The 20,713-nt window shown below is 40.3% G+C and overlaps 1 protein-coding gene across 1 annotated transcript in view; it reads right to left on the bottom strand.

Annotated features, from left to right (window-relative positions):
* Positions 1 to 221: 221 nt before the first annotated feature.
* The window catches only part of LOC126424916 (transcription factor Adf-1-like), a 96,507-nt gene continuing 76,015 nt past the window's right edge, over positions 222 to 20,713 (bottom strand). The window contains exon 2 of the mRNA XM_050087758.1: positions 222 to 2,570. Coding sequence (XP_049943715.1) covers positions 1,897 to 2,570 — 674 coding nt within the window. The 3' untranslated portion in view covers positions 222 to 1,896. The remainder of the gene's footprint in view (positions 2,571 to 20,713) is intronic.

Consider the following 20,713-nt stretch of genomic DNA (forward strand, 5'->3'; position numbering starts at 1 on the left):
TTCGTTTGTGCTACTTGTCACTGCAACACTGTGTGCTAACTGAAACTGAACTTTATAAACGTGACAAAGTCATAGAAGAGGTGTGTGACCATTATAATCATAATGATGAAAATGGCTTTAAAACAGCTAGTTGGTCATGAAGTAATACTGACAGGATGTTTCTAAACCCATTTCTTATTTATTACATGTTTCATGCTCTGCTAATTTTCAGATGACCTGGTGACAAATTAGTAACAGAAATTTTTTTGTTCTACAATCTGGCAAATTTACACAAGTGTGTTAAAAGAGGGTTAGTAACTGGAGGTATATATATACAGCACTGTGCTTTCCTGACAGTCACTCAAATTATCTTTCAATTACTCTTGATATGACACTACCTTTTAGAAATTATGTGGATGACACTTATTGGAAAATTAACACATGAAACAACCTTATTTAAAAACTCCACAGTACTAACTGGAGAGCACCGGCAGATACACTTTGAGCTTCTGTGCTTCCATGGCTGAATAATGTGCTCTGGTGTAGCTGAATAACTCTTGTGTAAATAAGATAGACATTCAGCTCATTATAACTATGAGAATCATTTCTGGGTATTGTATAAGAACTACTCCACTGTAATAGCTTCCAACACTGCAGTACACAGTCCTTATCACAAAATAATGCATCAATTTCCCAGCCATGAAGATATACCCAGGTTGATAACAAATCAACTTTGATCCAGAAATGCACCTTCGAGATTGGCCCAACAGTGAGCTGATAGCAACTTCACAACTGATAGCAAACGGTGTGAACGGTGTGAAACCTGGGCTACGAATGTTTCATTTCAAGTGTGACATCTTATTGATGCTCTACAGAGACATCACCATCCATCCATCAAGCTCTGGTTCAATAACGAGACTTGACATTAGCATATAACAATTGTTTGTTTGTTTAATGTGTTATTTGTATTCATGTCTTGTTTCTTTCCATGTACTTCTTGTGTAGTGCTACACGAGTATGCTTTACAAATAAGCGAACAATTTTTCAAGTTACGCAGTACAGAAATTTTATATGTATTTTCCAGCAAATTTAAAAGCCATTATATACACTATGTAATAATAATTATTACCTTTTCTGCCTTCATGTGTTCAATACCACCTACTACCTGAAAATTTGTTCATCACAGTCATTTTCCTACATTGTTTGGAACTTCATATTTTGGCCATTTGATGTAAAACACCACCATAATAAATTCTGTATTAAGGTACATTGATAATTATTATTTAGGGTCTATCTACTCTCAACTTAATATTTTCAAAACAAAACTATTTAATGTCCTTAATACAAAATAATTAAAATGTTATTAATTTCACTTTAAAAAGTTAGCAGAACTTCAGCTGAAGTTGAACCAGAACAATTGATTTATAACTGTATTTTTGTGATAATTACATAAATAAGACTACGCAAATCTGTAATTGTAATACATCAAATTTTGCAAAAAAACTCATTGTTGTAAAAATATATGTAAAATTAGTAAATTGTAAGGTACTCCAATGTCCAAGAATGCCATCTTTCTGAATAGCATGTGATGCAGTAAATAGATTCTACAATCTGAGGGGCAGATGTGTGACTTTTACTCATATATATATAGTCAACTTAGTGACACTGCTGAAGTTGGCATCAGTGTAACTTTTTATATACAAGTGGAGGAATATGATACGGATAATAAACCACAGGAAGTGTTAACAGTTCATTTACAAACAGTGTTGAGCATTTAAGTCCCAGCTATTATGCAACGGGCAAGTAAAACTGTAAGTGCTTGTTTTCAGGTTTATCTGGAATTAAACAGTTCGAAGGGAGAAGAACGAGGCCTGTCAGAACCTCTACAATAATACGCAACATCAATTGACAGGTGCTTTACGGTAGTGTGGAGTGGTTAAAAGTTTGTGTCGCCAATAGATCAGTTTCATCCAAGTGTGCGAGTTCTTCCTCAGCTATGAGCTGTGCCAATTTTAGTTTAGTCATGACCTGCCTCCTAGGGGAGAACTTTTTCACTGTCGTGGCGTATGCCAGAAACAAACTGTCTATTTCATCAGTACCCGCTCTGCTTTCTAAATAAGTGATGACGGGAGCCTGCGGTTCTGTGGGAGCCGTCGCAGCCCTCATCTTGGCACCAGGTGGCACACAAACTTCTTCAGTCGATGCTGGCAGTTGCTCCTGGAAAGATAACCTGTCTGTTTCCGGTTTAGGTACAGTAGGTGCTTCAGTGCCGACGTCCAAATCGCATGTGATCATTTCGTGTTGTGGGTGTGTCGGGGGGCACCCAGATCTTAGCTCCGACTCCTGTGCAGCCGCCTCTTCCTCCTCGTGTGCACTGTCTTCCGATTCTGCTCCCGTTTCAGGGGACGGACTCCCAGGTTCGGGGCCAGTCACTTCTGCAGAACTTGACCCGAGAGGCACAAAGGGGCGAAAAATCTCCATTTTTTCAGACCATATCCACCGTTTAGTGCTAGAACCCTCTTCTGAGCTGATCCTCAAATATCTTGCGTAGGTATCACGAAGATTTTTCCATTTTCGTTTCATCTGGTCACCTGAAAGTAAAAATGAGTGATGAATTAGGAAAAATTTTTGCCGATTGTAAGTTACTAATTAGTGTTTTGTGCTAAATACCTTAATTTAAGGCACTGGTACAGTAAGCAGATGAGTTACGTTTACATACTTTCTAGTAAAAAATGAAAAACAAACCAGAAATTGGAAAACTTTATTAATTGCTATTGTCTTATTTAGACTGACCAGATTAGGGCCTTAAGGTTCTTTTTTATGTCTGATCGGGAGCACCACATATGGAAACATATCACAATACATTCACTATGGCATCAACAATAATGACTACAATAAAAACAACCATCACAGTCACTAATAATGATAATGAAAATATTAAGAGATACTACTACTGCTGCTGCTACTAATAGAAACAGTAGATCACATTACAAGCGGATGTACAATACTAGCAAATACAGAATACCCCAGAAGACATGACAATGTAGCAAAAATAACACATCAGCAACTTGCCATACAACATAAACTAATAAAACAACACGTTCCCACATGCAAGTATGCACCACAAAATGCACTGGAGAATGATGAATACAAATTATACTGGAACAGAACCATTATAACAGATAAAACACCACCACATTACAAACCTGACATCATACTCACCAATAAAAAGAAGAAATTAACACAACTAATCGAAATATCCATACCCAATACAACAAATATACAGAAGAAAACAGGAGAAAAAATTGAAAAATACATCCAACTGGCTGAGGAAATCAAGGACATGTGGCATCAGGATAAAGGTGACATTATACCAATTATACTATCAACTACATGAGTCATACCACACAATATCCACCAGTATACCAACGCAATACAGCTACACCCAAACGTATATATACAACCACAGAAATCTCTAGTTATTGATACATGTTCAATTACCCAAAAGTTCCTAAATGCAATGTAACATATACAGTACAGTTAAAAGGAAGTCTGCGTCACTTTCCACTTTTAACCAGACATAATGTCTGAGAAAGGAAAGAAATAATAATACTAATGGGTGTTAAAAATGATACACAATACATACAGTTTAGCATATTTGAGAACACATTTAGTATTACAGAAGTGGAAGGGATAAAGAAAGAGGAGAAGATTGAAATGACCATGACAGTGGTTGATAGGAATGAACAGAAATTAAAGAAAGAACTTCGCCAATGTGGACGAGAGAAAAGTTATGGACGAGGGGGGGATTGATGATAGCGAGGTACAGTCTAGTATATGGAATAGATGGGTATTGTGGTAGAAGGTGGCCCATTAATTGTCTTTTGAAGTTTGAAAGGAATTTAATTTCCCTGATATTTTGAGGAATATAGTCAAGGGAGGTTGTTAATGTCTAATATGAATTTGTGTATCAGGAAGTCTTTTCTGGCAGTATTTGTCTGGAGAGTATCCCTTGTGTAGCATTGAAATGTGGACAGCAAGCATTTCTGGCAAGAAGAGAATAGAAGCTTTTAAAAGGTGGTGTTACAGAAGAATATTACATATTAGATGGCCAGCTCAAATAACTAATGATAAATAATGAATTCAATTGGGAGTGAGTGGGGGAGGAGCGTTATGGCCCAACTCTGCTACTAGAGGAGGATAGACTGAAGAACACATCTCCCAGTGGCAACTGGTGCTCATTTTCATTGATGGGGTTCTGGCAAAAGGTAATCAAACATTATACTGAAATTGCTCAAAACTGTGTGTTATATAACCTTCATCTTTGTCACTGTTATGGTCTTCAGTCCGAAGACTGGTTTGATGCAGCTCTCCATGCTACTCTATCCTGTGCAAGCTTCTTCATCTTTGTAACTACTGAAAATTATGTCCTCATGAATCTGTTTACTGCAGTCATCTTTTGGTTTTCCTCAATGATTCTTCCCTCCCCAAATACACACACTTCCTTCAGTACTAGCTTCGAGATCTCTTGATGTCTCAGAATGTGTCCTACGAACCGAACTTTTTCTTCTAGTGAGATTGTGCCACAAAATTTCTTTCCTCCCCAATTCTATTCAGTACCTGCTCATTAGTTACATGATCTATCCCCTAATCTTCAGCATTCTCCTGTAGCATCAAGTTTCGAAAGCTTCTATTCTTTTCTTGCCTAAACTGTGTATTGTTCATGTTTCACTTCCATATATGGCTACACTCCGCACAAATACTTACAGAAATACTTACAGTAAAAATTTACTGACACTAAAATCTATATTCCATGTGAAATTTCTATTCTGAAACACTTTTCTTGCTGTTGCCAGTCTACATTTTATACCCTCTCTATTTTAGTCATTGCCACTTATTTTCCTTCCCAAATAGCAAAACTCTTGTGCTGTTTTATCTTGTTTCCTAGTCAAATTCACCCGGGACACCTGATTTAATTCAATTAACACCATTATCCTTTAAACTTCCTGGCAGATTAAAACTGTGTGCCAGACAGAGACTCGAACTCGGGACCTTTGCCTCTCGCGGGCAAGTGCTCTACCATCTGAGCTACCCAAGCATGACTTACTTCCCATCCTTACAGCTTTACTTCTGCCAGTACCTCATCTCCTACCTTCCAAACTTTACAGAGCTTCTGTAAAGTATGGAAGGTAGGAGGCAAGGTACTGGCAGAAGTAAAGCTGTGAGGACGGGGCGTGAGTCGTGCTTGGGTAGCTCAGATGGCAGAGCACTTGTCCGTGGAAGGCAAAGGTCGTGAGTTTGAGTCTTGGGCTGGCACACAGTTTTAATCTGCCAGGAAGTTTCTATCAGCGCACACTCTGCTGCAGAGTGAAAATCTCATTCTGGAACAATTATCCTCGCTTTGCTTTTGCCAACATTCATCTTGTACCCTCCTTTCAATATTCTGTCTATTTCGTTCAACTGTTCTTCCCAATTCTTTGCTGTCTCTGGCAGAATTACAATCTCATCATCACACCTCAAAAGTTTTTATTTCTTCTCCCTGAACCAACATCGGGGACAGATAACATCTGTGTCTCGCTCCCATTTCATCTCAACCATTGCTTTCTTATCGTGCCCCTTGATCCTGATTCTTATAACTACCATCTGGCTTCTGTACAAGTTGTAACTAGCCTTTTTATCCCTGTATTTTACACCTGCTGCCTTTAGCATTTCAAAGAGTGTTCCAGTCAAAATGTCAAAAGCTTTCTCTCTGTATACAAATGCTTTAAACACAGGTTTCCCTTTCCTTAAACTGTCTTCTAGAGAAGTTGTAAGGTGAGTGTTGCCTCATGTGTTCCTACATTTCTATAGAATCCAAACTGATCTTTCCCAGAGTCAGTTCCTACCAGTTTCTTTGTTCTTCTGTGAAGAACTCATGTTAGTATTTTGCAACCATGGCTTATTAAACTGATAATTCAGTAATTTTCACACCTGTCAGCTCCTGCTTTCTGTGGAATGATTTAGGTCTTTCATTGTTCTGTCAATGACTCACACAATAATTTAACGGGAGCAAATATTTTTTTAAGTATACATCATGATAAAATCAACATATAGTAACTGCCACAAAAAGTAAGACACAGATTTTGTTTTACTTTCAATTCATTTACAAATGTTGTGCAATTCCTACTTTATTTACTGAAATGACATTTAATTTCCTGAGTGCAATATTTTTCATCTTCATACCTCTTTTAAGTAAATATTTCAATAACACCCCATTTTTATTAAACCTACCTCAGAAACTACAAAATTTCATATACCTATGTAGAAAAAAAATGGCAGGAAAGTACAAAATGATCTACATAAATGTGAACTACTTTAATATGCCATAACATTTGAACCAATGATAATGACATTCTTTTGCAATTTTGGGAGATGATAATATGTGATTGGGAGATTGCGCACGCACGCACGCACGCACGCACACACACACACACACAACAAATTTTGGAAGTGCTCTCCGTCAGCAATTCTGCAATGTTCTGTGCAGTATATCTTTGCCAATGTTGCTTATTTCATATGTAGTGGCTTCATGGAGTTCTGCAGCTGTTCTTGGTCTATTCTTGCACACCTGGCTTTTAAGTTTCTCAAAAGAGAGAGAGAGAGAGAGAGAGAGAGAGAGAGAGAGAGAGAGAGAGACCTGGAAGGGGATATGTCAGGTGATTGGGGGAGGGGGTGGGCAGCATACAAATTCTTTGAGATTATTCGGTCACCAAAGGACACTGGCTACAAATTGCATGCAAGCATTAGACATGCGACACATTGCTCTGTCTTGTTGGAAATGACCTTCTGTAAGTTCTACATCATGCAGCTGTTCTACAAGCATGCTGAAGGTGCCCATATGAACTGTAGTATCTACAATCATCGAAATAAAATAAGGTCTACAGTCCCGGAAGTTGACATCATGCACTACTCTCCAGCCTTTTAATCATGGAATGGTGTTTTGTGGATGATATGGGAGTTTACACTAACCCAGTATCTGCTGTAACCTGACAGATGGAATCATGTGTCAACCATAAACCAAGTTATGGAGAGGATGTGTGGACACTGAATAAGAAACCCCTGAAACCATCGATAGTAACACAGTCTTCTCTAATGATCTGTTTCTTGCTATGTGTGCTGTATATGTTCGCAATACCAAATTCTTCAAGGCTCTTCAACACATACCATACTAAATCCCTGTCTCCTGGCTGAATCAACCCTATGTTTTCTGTGGAGAGTTTTCCAAGCATCTCTGAACATTATCAATAACTTCTACACTCAGTGATGGTCTATGTTTACCACTGTCACCAGTTTGTATACCAGTTGCCTCAAGATTCATTCTAATTGAAATAATTGTTGCCTTTGTTGGAACATCATGCACATTGAATACTCTCTGGTGTACCCATTGTTTTGTAGCCAACGGGTGTTTTCCAATATGTTTTTACAATAAAAATCCACTCTCGATAAGTGTTCTGCATGTCTCTGCTAGCTACAGATTGCCAACAAATCACTAATTTGCTTGTTATCATATCCAAACAACGGCACACTTACAGACTTCACGAACTGCAACCAAAAACAGATGAAACCGTTTCACAAAGACAGTTCATATTAGGTTTTGTGATTTCTTCTGTACCCAGTTTTATCATGGAGATAATGCATGTTATTGGCATGTTGGTTCTCTAAAGAAGAATGAAAAATGGTGTACTGCATTATAATTTGATGCATTTTTAAAAAATTGTCACTGGTTATTCTCTTAATTTTAAAATAATTCCCTTTCAAATATCCTCAATATTTCTGTGAGTTTCACAATTGCTCTAACGTTCTAGGTCTCATATTCGACAAAAGTGAATTTTTCAATACTTCGCTGGCCGGTGTGGCTGAGCGGTTCTAGGTGCTACAGTTTGGAACCGCGCGACCGCTCCAGTCGCAGGTTCGAAACCTGCCTCGGGCATGGATATGAGTGATGTCCTTAGGTTAGTTAGGTTTAAATAGTTCTAAGTTCTAAGGGATGATGACCTCAGCAGTTCAAGTCCATAGTGCTCAGAGCCATTTGACCTTTTTTTTTTTTTTTTTTTTTTTTTCTTTCAATATTTCAACACAACTCAGTTTCTTTAATGATGTCACATTCAAAGTCACTGAAAATTTCAACACAATAGTCGTTCCATGCTTCCTGCATCTTAAATTTAACCTTACACTTTACGCAAGTTTTTTACCACAGCACTGGTTTATATTACACTGCAGAAATCAGCCGATCTGCATCAACCTCTGGTAAACTACTCATTTTAACAGAAAAACTGAGACAACGGATTTCAAAAAATAGTATGAGAATTTTTAAAGAGATCCACTCACTGTCAGGTTCAAAGAGATGCTGAACTGAGCATGTGTGAATGCGTTGCTTGTTTTCTGTTCCCTAGACAGGAGTGTGTGACTTATAGGAACATGTTCATATCAAGGGACTATTCAGTGCTTTACTGTTTCTATACAAATACAAAATCAAATAGGGGTAATGCAGGAGTAGGTTTAATAATGAATAAAAAAATAGGAGTACGGGTTAGCTACTACAAACAGCATAGTGAACGCATTATTGTGGCCAAGATAGACACAAAGCCCATGCCTACTACAGTAGTACAAGTTTATATGCCAACTAGCTCTGCAGATGATGAAGAAATAGATGAAATGTATGACGAGATAAAAGAAATTATTCAGGTAGTGAAGGGAGATGAAAATTTAATAGTCACGGGTGACTGGAATTCGTCAGTAGGAAAAAGGAGAGAAGGAAACATAGTAGGTGAATATGGATAGGGGGGAAGAAATGAAAGAGGAAGCCGCCTTGTAGAATTTTGCACAGAGCATGACTTAATCATAGCTAACACTTGGTTCAAGAATCATAAAAGAAGGTTGTATACCTGGAAGAACCCTGGAGATACTAAAAGGTATCAGATAGATTATATAATGGTAAGACAGAGATTTAGGAACCAGGTTTTAAATTGTAAGACATTTCCAGGGGCAGATATCGATTCTGACCACAATCTATTGGTTATGAACTGCAGATTGAAACTGGAGAAACTGCAAAAAGGTGGGAATTTAAGGAGGTGGGACCTGGATAAACTGAAAGAACCAGAGGTTGTAGAGAGTTTCAGGGAGAGCATAAGGGAACAATTGACAGGAATGGGGGAAAGAAATACAGTAGAAGAAGAATGGGTAGCTCTGAGGGATGAAGTAGTGAAAGCAGCAGAGGATCAAGTAGGTAAAAAGACGAGGGCTAATAGAAATCCTTGGGTAACAGAAGAAATATTGAATTTAATTGATGAAAGGAGAAAATATAAAAATGCGGTAAATGAAGCAGGCAAAAAGGAATACAAACGTCTCAAAAATGAGATCGACAGGAAGTGCAAAATGGCTAAGCAGGGATGGCTAGAGGACAAATTTAAGGATGTAGAGGCTTGTCTCATTAGGGGTAAGATAGATACTGCCTACAGGAAAATTAAAGAGACCTTTGGAGAGAAGAGAACCACTTGTATGAATATCAAGAACTCAGATGGCAACCCAGTTCTAAGGAAAGAAGGGAAGGCAGAAAGGTGGAAGGAGTATATAGAGGGTTTATACAAGGGTGATGTGCTTGAGGACAATATTATGGAAATGGAAGAGGATGTAGATGAAGATGAAATGGGAGATAAGATACTGTGTGAAGATTTTGACAGAGCACTGAAAGACCTGAATCGAAACAAGGCCGCGGGAGTAGACAACATTCCATTAGAACTACTGATGGCCTTGGGAGAGCCAAGTCATGACAAAACTCTACCATCTGGTGAGCAAGATGTATGAGACAGGCGAAATACCCTCAGACTTCAAGAAGAATATAATAATTCCAATCCCAAAGAAAGCAGGTGTTGACAGATGTGAAATGTACCGAACTATCAGTTTAATAAGTCACTGCTGCAAAATACTAACGCGAATTATTTACAGATGAATGGAAAAACTGGTAGAAGCCGACCTCGGGGAAGATCAGTTTGGATTCCGTAGAAATGTTGGAACACGTGAGGCAATACTGACCTTACGACCTTACTCTCTTTCAAATTCTGAAGGTGGCAGGGGTAAAATACAGGGAGTGTACGGCTATTTACAATTTGTACAGAAACCAGATGGCAGTTATAAGAGTCGAGGGGCATGAAAGGGAAGCAGTGGTTGGGAAGGGAGTGAGACAGGATTGTAGCCTCTCCCCGATGTTATTCAATCTGTATATTGAGCAAGCAGTGAAGGAAACAAAAGAAAAATTCGGAGTAGGTATTAAAATTCATGGAGAAGAAGTAAAAACTTTGAGGTTCGCCGATGACATTGTAATTCTGTCAGAGACAGCAAAGGACTTGGAAGAGCAGTAGAACGGAATGGATAGTGTCTTGAAAGGATATAAGATGAACATCAACAAAAGCAAAACGAGGATAATGGAATGTAGTCAAATTAAATCGGGTGATGCTGAGGGAATTAGATTAGGAAATGAGACACTTAAAGTAGTAAAGGAGTTTTGCTATTTAGGGAGTAAAATAACTGATGATGGTCGAAGTAGAGAGGATATAAAATGTAGACTGGCAATGGCAAGGAAATCGTTTCTGAAGAAGAGAAATTTGCTAACGTCGAGTATAGATTTAAGTGTCAGGAAGTTGTTTGTGAAAGTATTTGTATGGAGTGTAGCCATGTATGGAAGTGAAACATGGACGATAAATAGTTTGGACAAGAAGAGAATAGAAGCTTTCGAAATGTGGTGCTACAGAAGAATGCTGAAGATAAGGTGGGTAGATCACGTAACTAATGAGAGGTATTGAGTAGGATTGGGGAGACGAGAAGATTGTGGCACAACTTGACCAGAAGAAGGGATCGGTTGGTAGGACATGTTTTGAGGCATCAAGGGATCACAAATTTAGCATTGGAGGGCAGCATGGAGGGTAAAAATCGTAGAGGGAGACCAAGAGATGAATACACTAAGCAGATTCAGAAGGATGTAGGTTGCAGTAGCTACTGGGAGATGAAGAAGCTTGCACAGGATAGAGTAGCATGGAGAGCTGCATCAAACCAGTCTCAGGACTGAAGATCACAATAACTATTTCTATTTGATGCCGAATAGGAGCGACCAAAAGAGGACTGAAAACTAACAGAATCGAATGGAACCGGATACATATGAAATAGGCCTCAGACAGAGATGACAAAAGTCACAGGATAGCAATACGCACACATACAGATGGAGGTAGCATCTTGTACACGAAGTATAAATGGCAGCATATTGGCGGAGCTGTGATTTGTACTCTGGTGATTAGTGTGAAAAGGTTTCTGACACGAGTATGGCTGGATGATACGAATTAACAGACTTTGAATGCAGAATAGTAGTTGGGGCTAGGCACCTGGGAAATTCCATTTTGGAAACTACTGTGTCCAGACTAAGCGCCTGCAACTCTCGCTTCCCGCGAAGCAGATTGGTACAGTGGGCCCCGGACCGAGTAGGGGTCAGCCTGGCCGGTCATCCTGGAAACACAGACGCTTCCCAGAGACCACCAGGAGGCGTCCACGGCACCGCAAGAGGTCACTACAGCCGCGGACCTCTTTCCTTCCGCTTGACACGTGACTGCAAATAGAGCCAGCCGAGCAGTATTTAGGCTGGAGCAGGAGAGGCAGTTCATCCCCCTCCTTTCCTCTGTCCTTTCCCTGGGCTCCCTCTTCCCCCCCCGCCCCTTCCGTCCTGTTTTCTCCCCACTAAACCTCTCCCTACCTCCCTTCTCCCCCCCAGTCGTTTGTATTCCCCTCCTCTGCCTACCTCACTCCCTGTCGCGTCTGCCCAGCGCCCCCCACCCCTCTTATGGGTCCTCATCCTCCTTCAGCTCCTTTCCCGGTTCCCCCCTTCGCTGTTACTCTCCTTTCCCCCCTTTTTTGTTTTCCCATCTTCTGTCCAGTTTCCCCCCTCCTGCTCTCGACTGTGGTGTCACATTTGCCAACTTTTTAGTGCAGTGTCCCAGTGACTATTCAGTGTTTGTCTTTCTCGCGTTGCGAACAGAAACCATGCTGCCGCTAAGTGTGAATTTTATGTCCTTTGCGAACAGAATCCAGACTGTCGCCGTGTTTTTTAATTGTCTCTTGTTTTCCCTGTCTGCTTCGTATGCATTTTTATTAGCGTCATCATCCCTGAGTTGTTGTTTTAAGTTCCACGATTTCTTTTCGCCTTGTTACTCTCTAAGTCTCCGATTTTATCGCCTGTTTTTTTATTATCCGTTCTCTTGATCTTTGTCACAAAATCTGTCGGCTGAAGAGCGGCATACTAAGCTGCTGCCAGCCCGCCCCCTTCGGGGGGAATTGAAATTCAATAAAGGAAAAAAAAAAAGGCAGTTCACGCCGAGCGAGCCCACTGGCGTCATCGTAGCCACCACGTCATCGTCCACTGCCACCAGCCTACCGGAGCCGTCCTTGCAGGGCCTCTACTCGCCCTCGGACTCAGGTGACGGCAACGTGGACTCCGTGGCGCTCTTCACGAGACGCCCGGGGCTTGGTTTGGTGAAGTTGTATGGTTACTACAGACAGTTTATGTTTGGAAGAATCTCTGATTTAGTTATTGGTAGGCTTGGAGGATAAGTCCTACCTCACGAATATTGTTTTGTAAATTTTGCAGAAAGACTTAAGTTTAAATAAAAACGCTATAACTCACAATCTGAGATTTTCCTATCCGCGGACAGTGGATATATTAGAAACTGTTAGGGAATTCAATATCCCAAGGTCAACAGTGTGCTGGGTATACCAAACTTCAGGCATACTCCTCGCCACGGACAATGCACTGGCTGACAGCCTTCACATAACCACCAAGAGCAGTGACGTTTGTTTACAGTTGTCAGTGCTAACAGACAAGCAACACTGTATGAAATAACCACAAAAATCAACGTGGGGCATACGTCGAACGTATCTGTTCTGACACTGTGGCAAAAATCGGTGTTGATAGGCTACGGCTAACAACACAACATCGACTGCAGTGCCTGGGCTTGCGAGCATATCCGTTGGACCCTAGGCGACTGGAATACCGTGGCCTGATCAGCCGAGTCACAATTTCAGTTAGTAAGAGCTGACAGCAGGTTTGAGTGTGGCACAGACCCCACGGACCAGAGTTGTCAACGAGGCACTGTGCGGTGGTAGCTCTGTAATGGTGTGGGCTGTGTTTGCATGGATTGGACTGGGTCTTTTGATCCAACTGAACCGATCATTGCCTGGAAATGCTTATGTTTGGATACTCTGATACCATTCGCAGCCAAACAATGATGGAATTTTTATGGATGACAATGCGCTTCATCACCGGGCCACAATTGTTCACGACTGGTTTGAAGAACATCCTGTGCAATTCGAGCAAATTATTTGGCCATTATAACGGATCTTTTACGTTGGGATAAATTTATTTTATTTTTTGTTAGATGTTTTCGTTAAATAGCTGAATAAATTGTAATTAGGAATAATTTAATTGCTCAGAGTAGAAAAGATAATGTCAAAGAGATGTTCATTGGGCGAAAATTGTCGTCATGTAACGTCATTGCGTTGTTCGGTTGTTAAAACAAGTTGTTTGTGTTCTGTTCTGCTGTTCCGTCGTGCTCGTATCTGAAAGGAATTAATTCGGGGACTACAATAAACTTTCACATAATAGTTACGATTCGATGTTCCGACAAAAGGGGTGAACGTCAGTGTTAATTTGAATTGTGGGCGACAGAATTAGTTTTGACAGATACGGGAAAACGGACGTAACGAAAGGTGTTCGCATATCATCCTCGAACGTGACTTTTTATTTAATTAACGATTGCGGGCTCATTAAAAGCTATTATCTCAAGATTAGGATCAATCCCTCTTCCCTCCTAGATAGTGATCATTAACATTTACGTCATCAGAAAAAGGATTATTAATAAAAATGATGTTAAATGACAATTACGTGTTAGTGTGCAACCCACGTAATATCTCTGAAATGACATTGATATATAATTTTTGTTAAATACTGAACTGAGATAGGAAGTAAATTGAAATTAGTGAACATTTGATACTGAGACTATAGAAGCAGAAGCGCTTAAGGTTTCTCTTCTCTAAAATTGCAAAATAGGTACGAACTTTAACTCAATAGTCGACATTATGTATTGCAAAGACATTAGCATTTCATACTTATTTTGACGACGCGCTGTTAAACAAAGGAACATTGAGTCTCTGTACGAGTAATAAAATTAAATCTAAAAACATAATTAATAACGGCGAACTCCGCTTTAACAAACTGTATTGCGTGTCATCGGGCAATAACTGCTCAGCCCTGGAGACTTGTGTGGTGAAATTAGAAGTCGGGCCTATAAAACAAACTTAAACATCCATTCAAGCTACAGTGGAGTCGGCACAACACGACGTGGACAGTTATACCATCCAGATCACCCGACTTGAATCCCATCAAACACTTAGGGGGCATATTCGAGACGTCCGTTTGTGCACAAAATTCTGCACTGATAACACTTTCATAATTATGGACGGCTATGTAGACAGCATGGCTCTATATTTCTGCAAGGAACTTCCAACTACTTGTTGAGTCTATGCCACATTCAGCTGCTGCACTACAATATGCAAAAAGAGGTCGCACACGATTTTAGGAGGTACCCCATGACTTGGTACATCAACGTATACTATATGCTGGAAGGCCATCATGCTCACCGAGCGAGGGGGCGCAGTAGCACACTGGACTCGCAATTAAGAGAAAACAGCCCTCGGTCACTAATTTTTAATGAATTAACCGGGTTTCGACACTGCTAGGAGTGACAAAACACTGTATATACAGTTCCACACAGTAAATGGAATGACACCATTAATAAATATAGACTTCAATCAGAAATCGGTAGCTAAGGTAGATTATTCGAAATTTCTAGGTGTATGCATTGATGAGGGGTTGAACTGGAAAAAACACACTGAGGATCTGCTGAAACGTTTGAGTTCAGCTACTTATGCTATTAGGGTCATTGCAAATTTTGGCGATATACATCTGAGTAAATTAGCTTACCACGCCAATTTTCATTCTCTGCTTTTGTATGGCATCACATTCTGGGGTAACTCATCATTGAGTAAAAGAGTGTTCATTGCACAAAAGCGTGTAATCAGAATAACTGCTCAAGCTCATCCAAGATCATTCTGCAGACACTTATTTAAAGAGCTATAAATCTTCGCTGTAGCCTCACAATATATATATATATATATATATATATATATATATATATATATATATATATATATATATATTCACCTATGAAATTTGTTATTAACAATCCGGACGGATTCAAAAGTAACAGCAGTGTACATGGCTACAACTCTAGGAGAAACGATGATCTTCACTACTCAAGGTTAAATCCAACTTTGGCTCAGAAGGGGGTAAATTATGCTGCCACAAAAGTCTTTGGTCACTTACCTAACAGCATCAAAAGTCTGACAGATAGCCATACAGCATTTAAAAGGAAATTAAAATAATTTATTAATGGCAATCCCCACATAAAAAATTGAGTGTCATGTAATATTTTGTCTAATGTAATATCTTGTATAGACACCTTTTATTAACCTGACACGTTCCACATCATTACCAAGTGTCGTATTCATGATCTATGGAACAAGTACTAATCTAATCTAGAATTGTATCATACGTTTTTACTCATAATTCTGTGACCATGTTATAGACCAATCTTTGGTTTAAATTTTGAGGAAGACACTCTTAGCAGTGTCGAAACCGGTTAATTCGTTAAAAATTAGTGACCGAGGGTTGTTTTCCTTTAATTGTAACTATTCACGGTCTCCAAACGTGCAGCAATGAAAAAAAAAATAAATAAAAAATAATAATCACTGGACTCGCATTCAGAAGGACGACGGTTCAAACCAGCGTCCAGCCATCCTGATTTAGGTTTTCCATGATTTCCCTAAATCACTTCAGGCAAATGCTGGGATGGTTCCTTTGATTCCTTTGAAAGGGCACGGCCGATTTCCTTCCCCATCCCTCCCTAACCCGTGCTTGTGCTCCGTCTCTAATGACCTCGTTGTCGACGGGACGTTAAACACTAATCTCCTCCTCCTCCTCCATCATGCGCAGAAACAACAGTCAACTTGCCAACAATGTCCGGTACTTCTGATTCTCCCAGAGCTACTGAGATCATTGAAACACAACTTTCCCATTTCCACGAACCTTCGGAGGGAAGTTACGAACCACGGAAACAGTTCAGGCTTATATGGATCGCTCTGTAGTTTCTGGGAGGTGGGGAGGGTGACAGCTTTGGCAGTTCTGGCAAGGACGCAGCAATTCCTCCGTACCGAAATGGCTATACACTCTAAAATCAAGAGCGAGCAGCGCTTTTGGTCGGGGAAGTGCCCTCTTCCGGAAGAAACCTGCCACCGGCCTACAGGGGCACCCAAAATAAGTTGCCCGTTACCCGTCTTCCGCTGTAGACCAACGTGCAGTGATATACGTGGTTTCTGTTCGGGGCATCTTAGTTACCAGTGTCAGGCAGTTAACTCTGTATATTCACTGATATACTTCGGTATCCGGAAGTGATGGAAAAGCGCCCTGTATTGCAAGAAAATGTGCACAATACGAAGAAGAGGTGTTTGCGAAGTAACGAGCGTTCGATAGTCTCTATTGTTATTACAGCGTGCGTTAAGGAGGCCACACAAAAAGAACTGTCCCAATCAAAGGGCTGCAATTTATGCAAACGTTAGCCTCCCACAATTGGACGCATAAGGAAGGAACGCGAAAATAAGGCGCATGGTTTACTGGAATCGCCACGTAGGAAAATTAATAATTTTTGGAACAAACCCATCGTTATAGACAGTCTTACAATCACGTACAACCTTTGATGCTTATCGAATAGCAACATTTGAATGTATTCTGTCACTAAATCTTTATCTCGGTTACTACTCACCTGATTCTAAGACATATTGCGTAAAACATATACGCAATGGCTATTCTAAACACTCCTGAAATTTCCTTCGAAACATGTACACCGATTCTGGACTGCTAAGTAAAAAAGCTTGACATACGAGGTGCGTTCACATATTAATTTTTATTTTTTTTTGTAAGAACTTTATTTGTTAATCTATAGCGATGTTATCCTCTTCAAAACATTCCCTATTACGTACTATACACTTACGCCAGTGCTTTTTCCAATTCCCGAAACACTTTAGGAACTGCTTCCTAGGGATATCTGATCCATGCTTGTAAACCCACTGTCCTTTAAGGCATGCTTTGAAATGTTTATATCACTTGTATGCCCTTTGTTTACTCATAACAGACTCACTAAAAGCTATATTTAACATTTCTAAAAATTTCCTACACTTTATTCCATTTTTATAACAAAATTTAATACCGATTGTCTAATCTATTTTTATACAAAACAAATAATCGTTAATGCTACCAAAACACACGTAACATTTTTGACAGCTGACAACAGAGTAAATACCACTATGCATAACATCGTACACACGGTTTTCTGACATGTTTACGAAGACAGTGACAAAAAAGTAATGCAAATAGGACTAATACAACATGCACAATTATAAATTTCTGGTTACTTCTTAAACACTCTTCGTGTTGCAAGAATTGTTAAGTTTCAATGCAGCCCTTCAAAGAAAACTACCGTTTACTAAAAACACAAGTAAGAACAGGCCTTAAATTCTACAGATTGATTGCATTATATGGGGTTCGTTTTACGAATAGCAATAGAGGAAAATACATTCACACGAACAGGCATTCGGTTCTATATTTGTACGCGTGGTAGAATCCTGACTTCCATTCTTATCTTAACATTATTTACTCTCTAATGTTGTGATTCGGAAGATGCTATCGTCTTTTGTATTCCTTATGGTCTTAACGCATTTGTCTAAATAATAAATGAAAAGCATCAGATTGCTTATGTTCTACAATAGCAAACTGGTGCTTTTCATTTATTATAATGTTTTTCTACCAAGAACCGACAGAAGACTCTGTTATCATTTGTCTAAAAATAAACGCAGTCGGGACGTATCTGTACATGGCGTTGCCACAGATTTAAAGCGCGCGCTACGACACGGTCGGTTCTACGTTTGAAACAGCCTGTAGAAGCGTCTTCTGACGTAGCTGGACAGGCAGAGTGGGGACTCGCTCGCTCGCTCGCTTTTCAGTTTTGTCTCTGGTAGTTCACTAGTGTCATATCGCACCGTAAGGCCGGTATTACAGTATCAAATTTCTTTGTCAAATATCTTTGCCCAATATCTTTGTCAAAGATATTTGATGGTGTAATAGGGAACTTTGTCAAATGTCGTCCAATATTTGATCAAATCCAGGGCCTCGCACAAAGAAGTCGCTTGTCTTCTGTTCACTGCAATGTGACATGTTGCCACATGGAGCGCTAGCATCGCTGCATTCTGTCGTCTGTAGTGTTTTAATAAACATTGCCGGTAAATACAATTGGTGTGTGCCGACAACTACAAAATTAATAGAGATGTATGAAGCTGATGAGGCGCTTTACAACGTGAGGTACACTGAATAAAAGACAGATTACGAAGATTGGAGACCTGACCTGACCTAACATAACCTAATCCTCTCCTGTAGCAAGGAATCGGAGTGTTACAGTGAGCCTGTCTTCTGCAGATGTAGCAGTTTTTAAGTGAATATTGTGCTCTGTGATATGAGGATACACTTCATTGAGCACATACAGAAATGTATGCACATCCATTCTGAAGTAATTGATGTACGACTTGACGTCCTCCACTATAAGCTCACGTAACAAGTTTTGTTGAATGCTTTTATCGTGTCGTCGTAAAACCCACGGCTTCAACCACGTATGTTTCCTCCCCCCCCCCCCCCCCTTCTCTTCCGCATGTGTACACAGTGCAATTGTGGTACATGCAACTGCTGCGGTTAATAAGTTGTTGTCAGCCATCTTGCACTTTGACGAAAAATATGATGACAGTGTAACACCCCTTCTAGCGCTACGTCAAAGATCTTTGTCAAATATATTTGACGGAATATTTGATCACATCTTTAATCAAATCTTTGACAAAGAAATTTGATAGTGCAATACCGACAGACTATACACGATTACATGTCCTAGCCGCCCGGCGAGCATGGTGAGCAGCGACGGGGCGGAAGAGGAGGGTTGGGGGCAAGAGGGAAAGAGGGAAAGAAAGAAAAAGTGTGTGTGTGTGTGTGTGTGTGTGTGTGTGTGTGTGTGTGTGAGAGAGAGAGAGAGAGAGAGAGAGAGAGAGAGAGAAAGGAAAGAAAGAAAGAGAGAGAGAGAGAGAGAGAGAGAGAGAGAATGAAAGAGACGGAGGGAAGGGATGTGGCCCGCTGTTCCTACGCTATGCTACGGCGAGGGGCGAGGCGGAGACAGCTTGCTCGCTTCACGGGCTGCTGGTTTCTGATCGGGGCTGTGGAGGCAGTACGGGCACAGAGTTGTCTGTGGTAGGAGCACAGACAAAGATATTTACTCTGTGAGTAGGAGCCACCTGACGCTTACCACTAGCGCTGGACGACGAATGGGGTGGAGAAAGGTAAACCGGTTCGGTATTGTGGAAGGACAAGCTAAGGGGTGGTTCAAAGAGGGGTAGCGCCGTGGCGCAGCCCTTCTAACGACAGCTCAGAACAGCATCGTGTCTCTGCAATGGTGCAGTGGAAACGGGGCCTGACTATCTCTGGTCTTCGTCGCCTTACTGCATCAAAGTTGTCATACCCTGATATAGTAGTGAAAAAAATATACCGAATAAAATTATATCCAACAATTTCTAGTTGGGACAGGCCTCTGTGGTCCTTAAGAACACTGCCCCTGAAGCATACAGGTATAGTCAATCTGGTTATGGAATGAACACTGGGGGATGAAAATTATAGAGGAAAACCAAAATTTTACTATATCAAGCAGGCTCAAGTGGATGTAGGTCGCAATAGTTATGTAGAGGTGATGAGTCTTGCACAGGACCGGAATGGTTGATAACGAAATAGTTGACCAATTAGCAAACACACCGACAGAGAAAATATCAAAAGACGAAGCAGGAGTAGAGCGACATAAACGAAAAATTAAATTGGTAGGCGTGTTTCTACATATCAGGTTTGCTTCAAATAAACGCCAGTCATACACATTATTTACCTTTCAGATTGAACGTGGTGAGGAAATGTTCGTCAAGAACGCCTTTAAAGCGACAAAGACGCTATTATCAACACCTCACTTGAGTTTAAACGAGGTCGTGGAATTGGACTACGATAAACTGAATGTTCCTTCCAAGATATTGCAGAAAGGCAGGAATGTCCTGTAAAGAGAGAGAGGGAGAGAGAGAGAGGTACTGGTGTCCGTATGGCCGTGGCGCATCGTAACTGCAGCAATTTGAGCAACAGTTGGTACCACAGGGACACAACGAACGGATACTGTAGGATGTAGGTTCTGCCTCGGTGCCAGTCATCGCCGTGTGTTGGTTAGAAAAATCTGGGTCAATGAAGAAAAAAAAGGGACATAAATATTGTATTGACTAAATTTAATAAACATACAAGTTTACCTTTACAATGTGCACTCAGATGATCTCAAATCAATTTTTACAATTATTCTGCCACTCTATTACCGTACTTTTCACTTTTATGTACTTTATCAAGAAGTGCATTTTCGTTTGAAATTGTATCATAAAAGTCAGTACACGACACTCCATCGAAGTGTGTTTTGACAATGAGCAAGGCCCT

The sequence above is a fragment of the Schistocerca serialis genome, chromosome 10 (genome assembly GCF_023864345.2).
Source record: "Schistocerca serialis cubense isolate TAMUIC-IGC-003099 chromosome 10, iqSchSeri2.2, whole genome shotgun sequence".
NCBI classification, from domain to species: Eukaryota; Metazoa; Arthropoda; class Insecta; order Orthoptera; family Acrididae; genus Schistocerca; species Schistocerca serialis.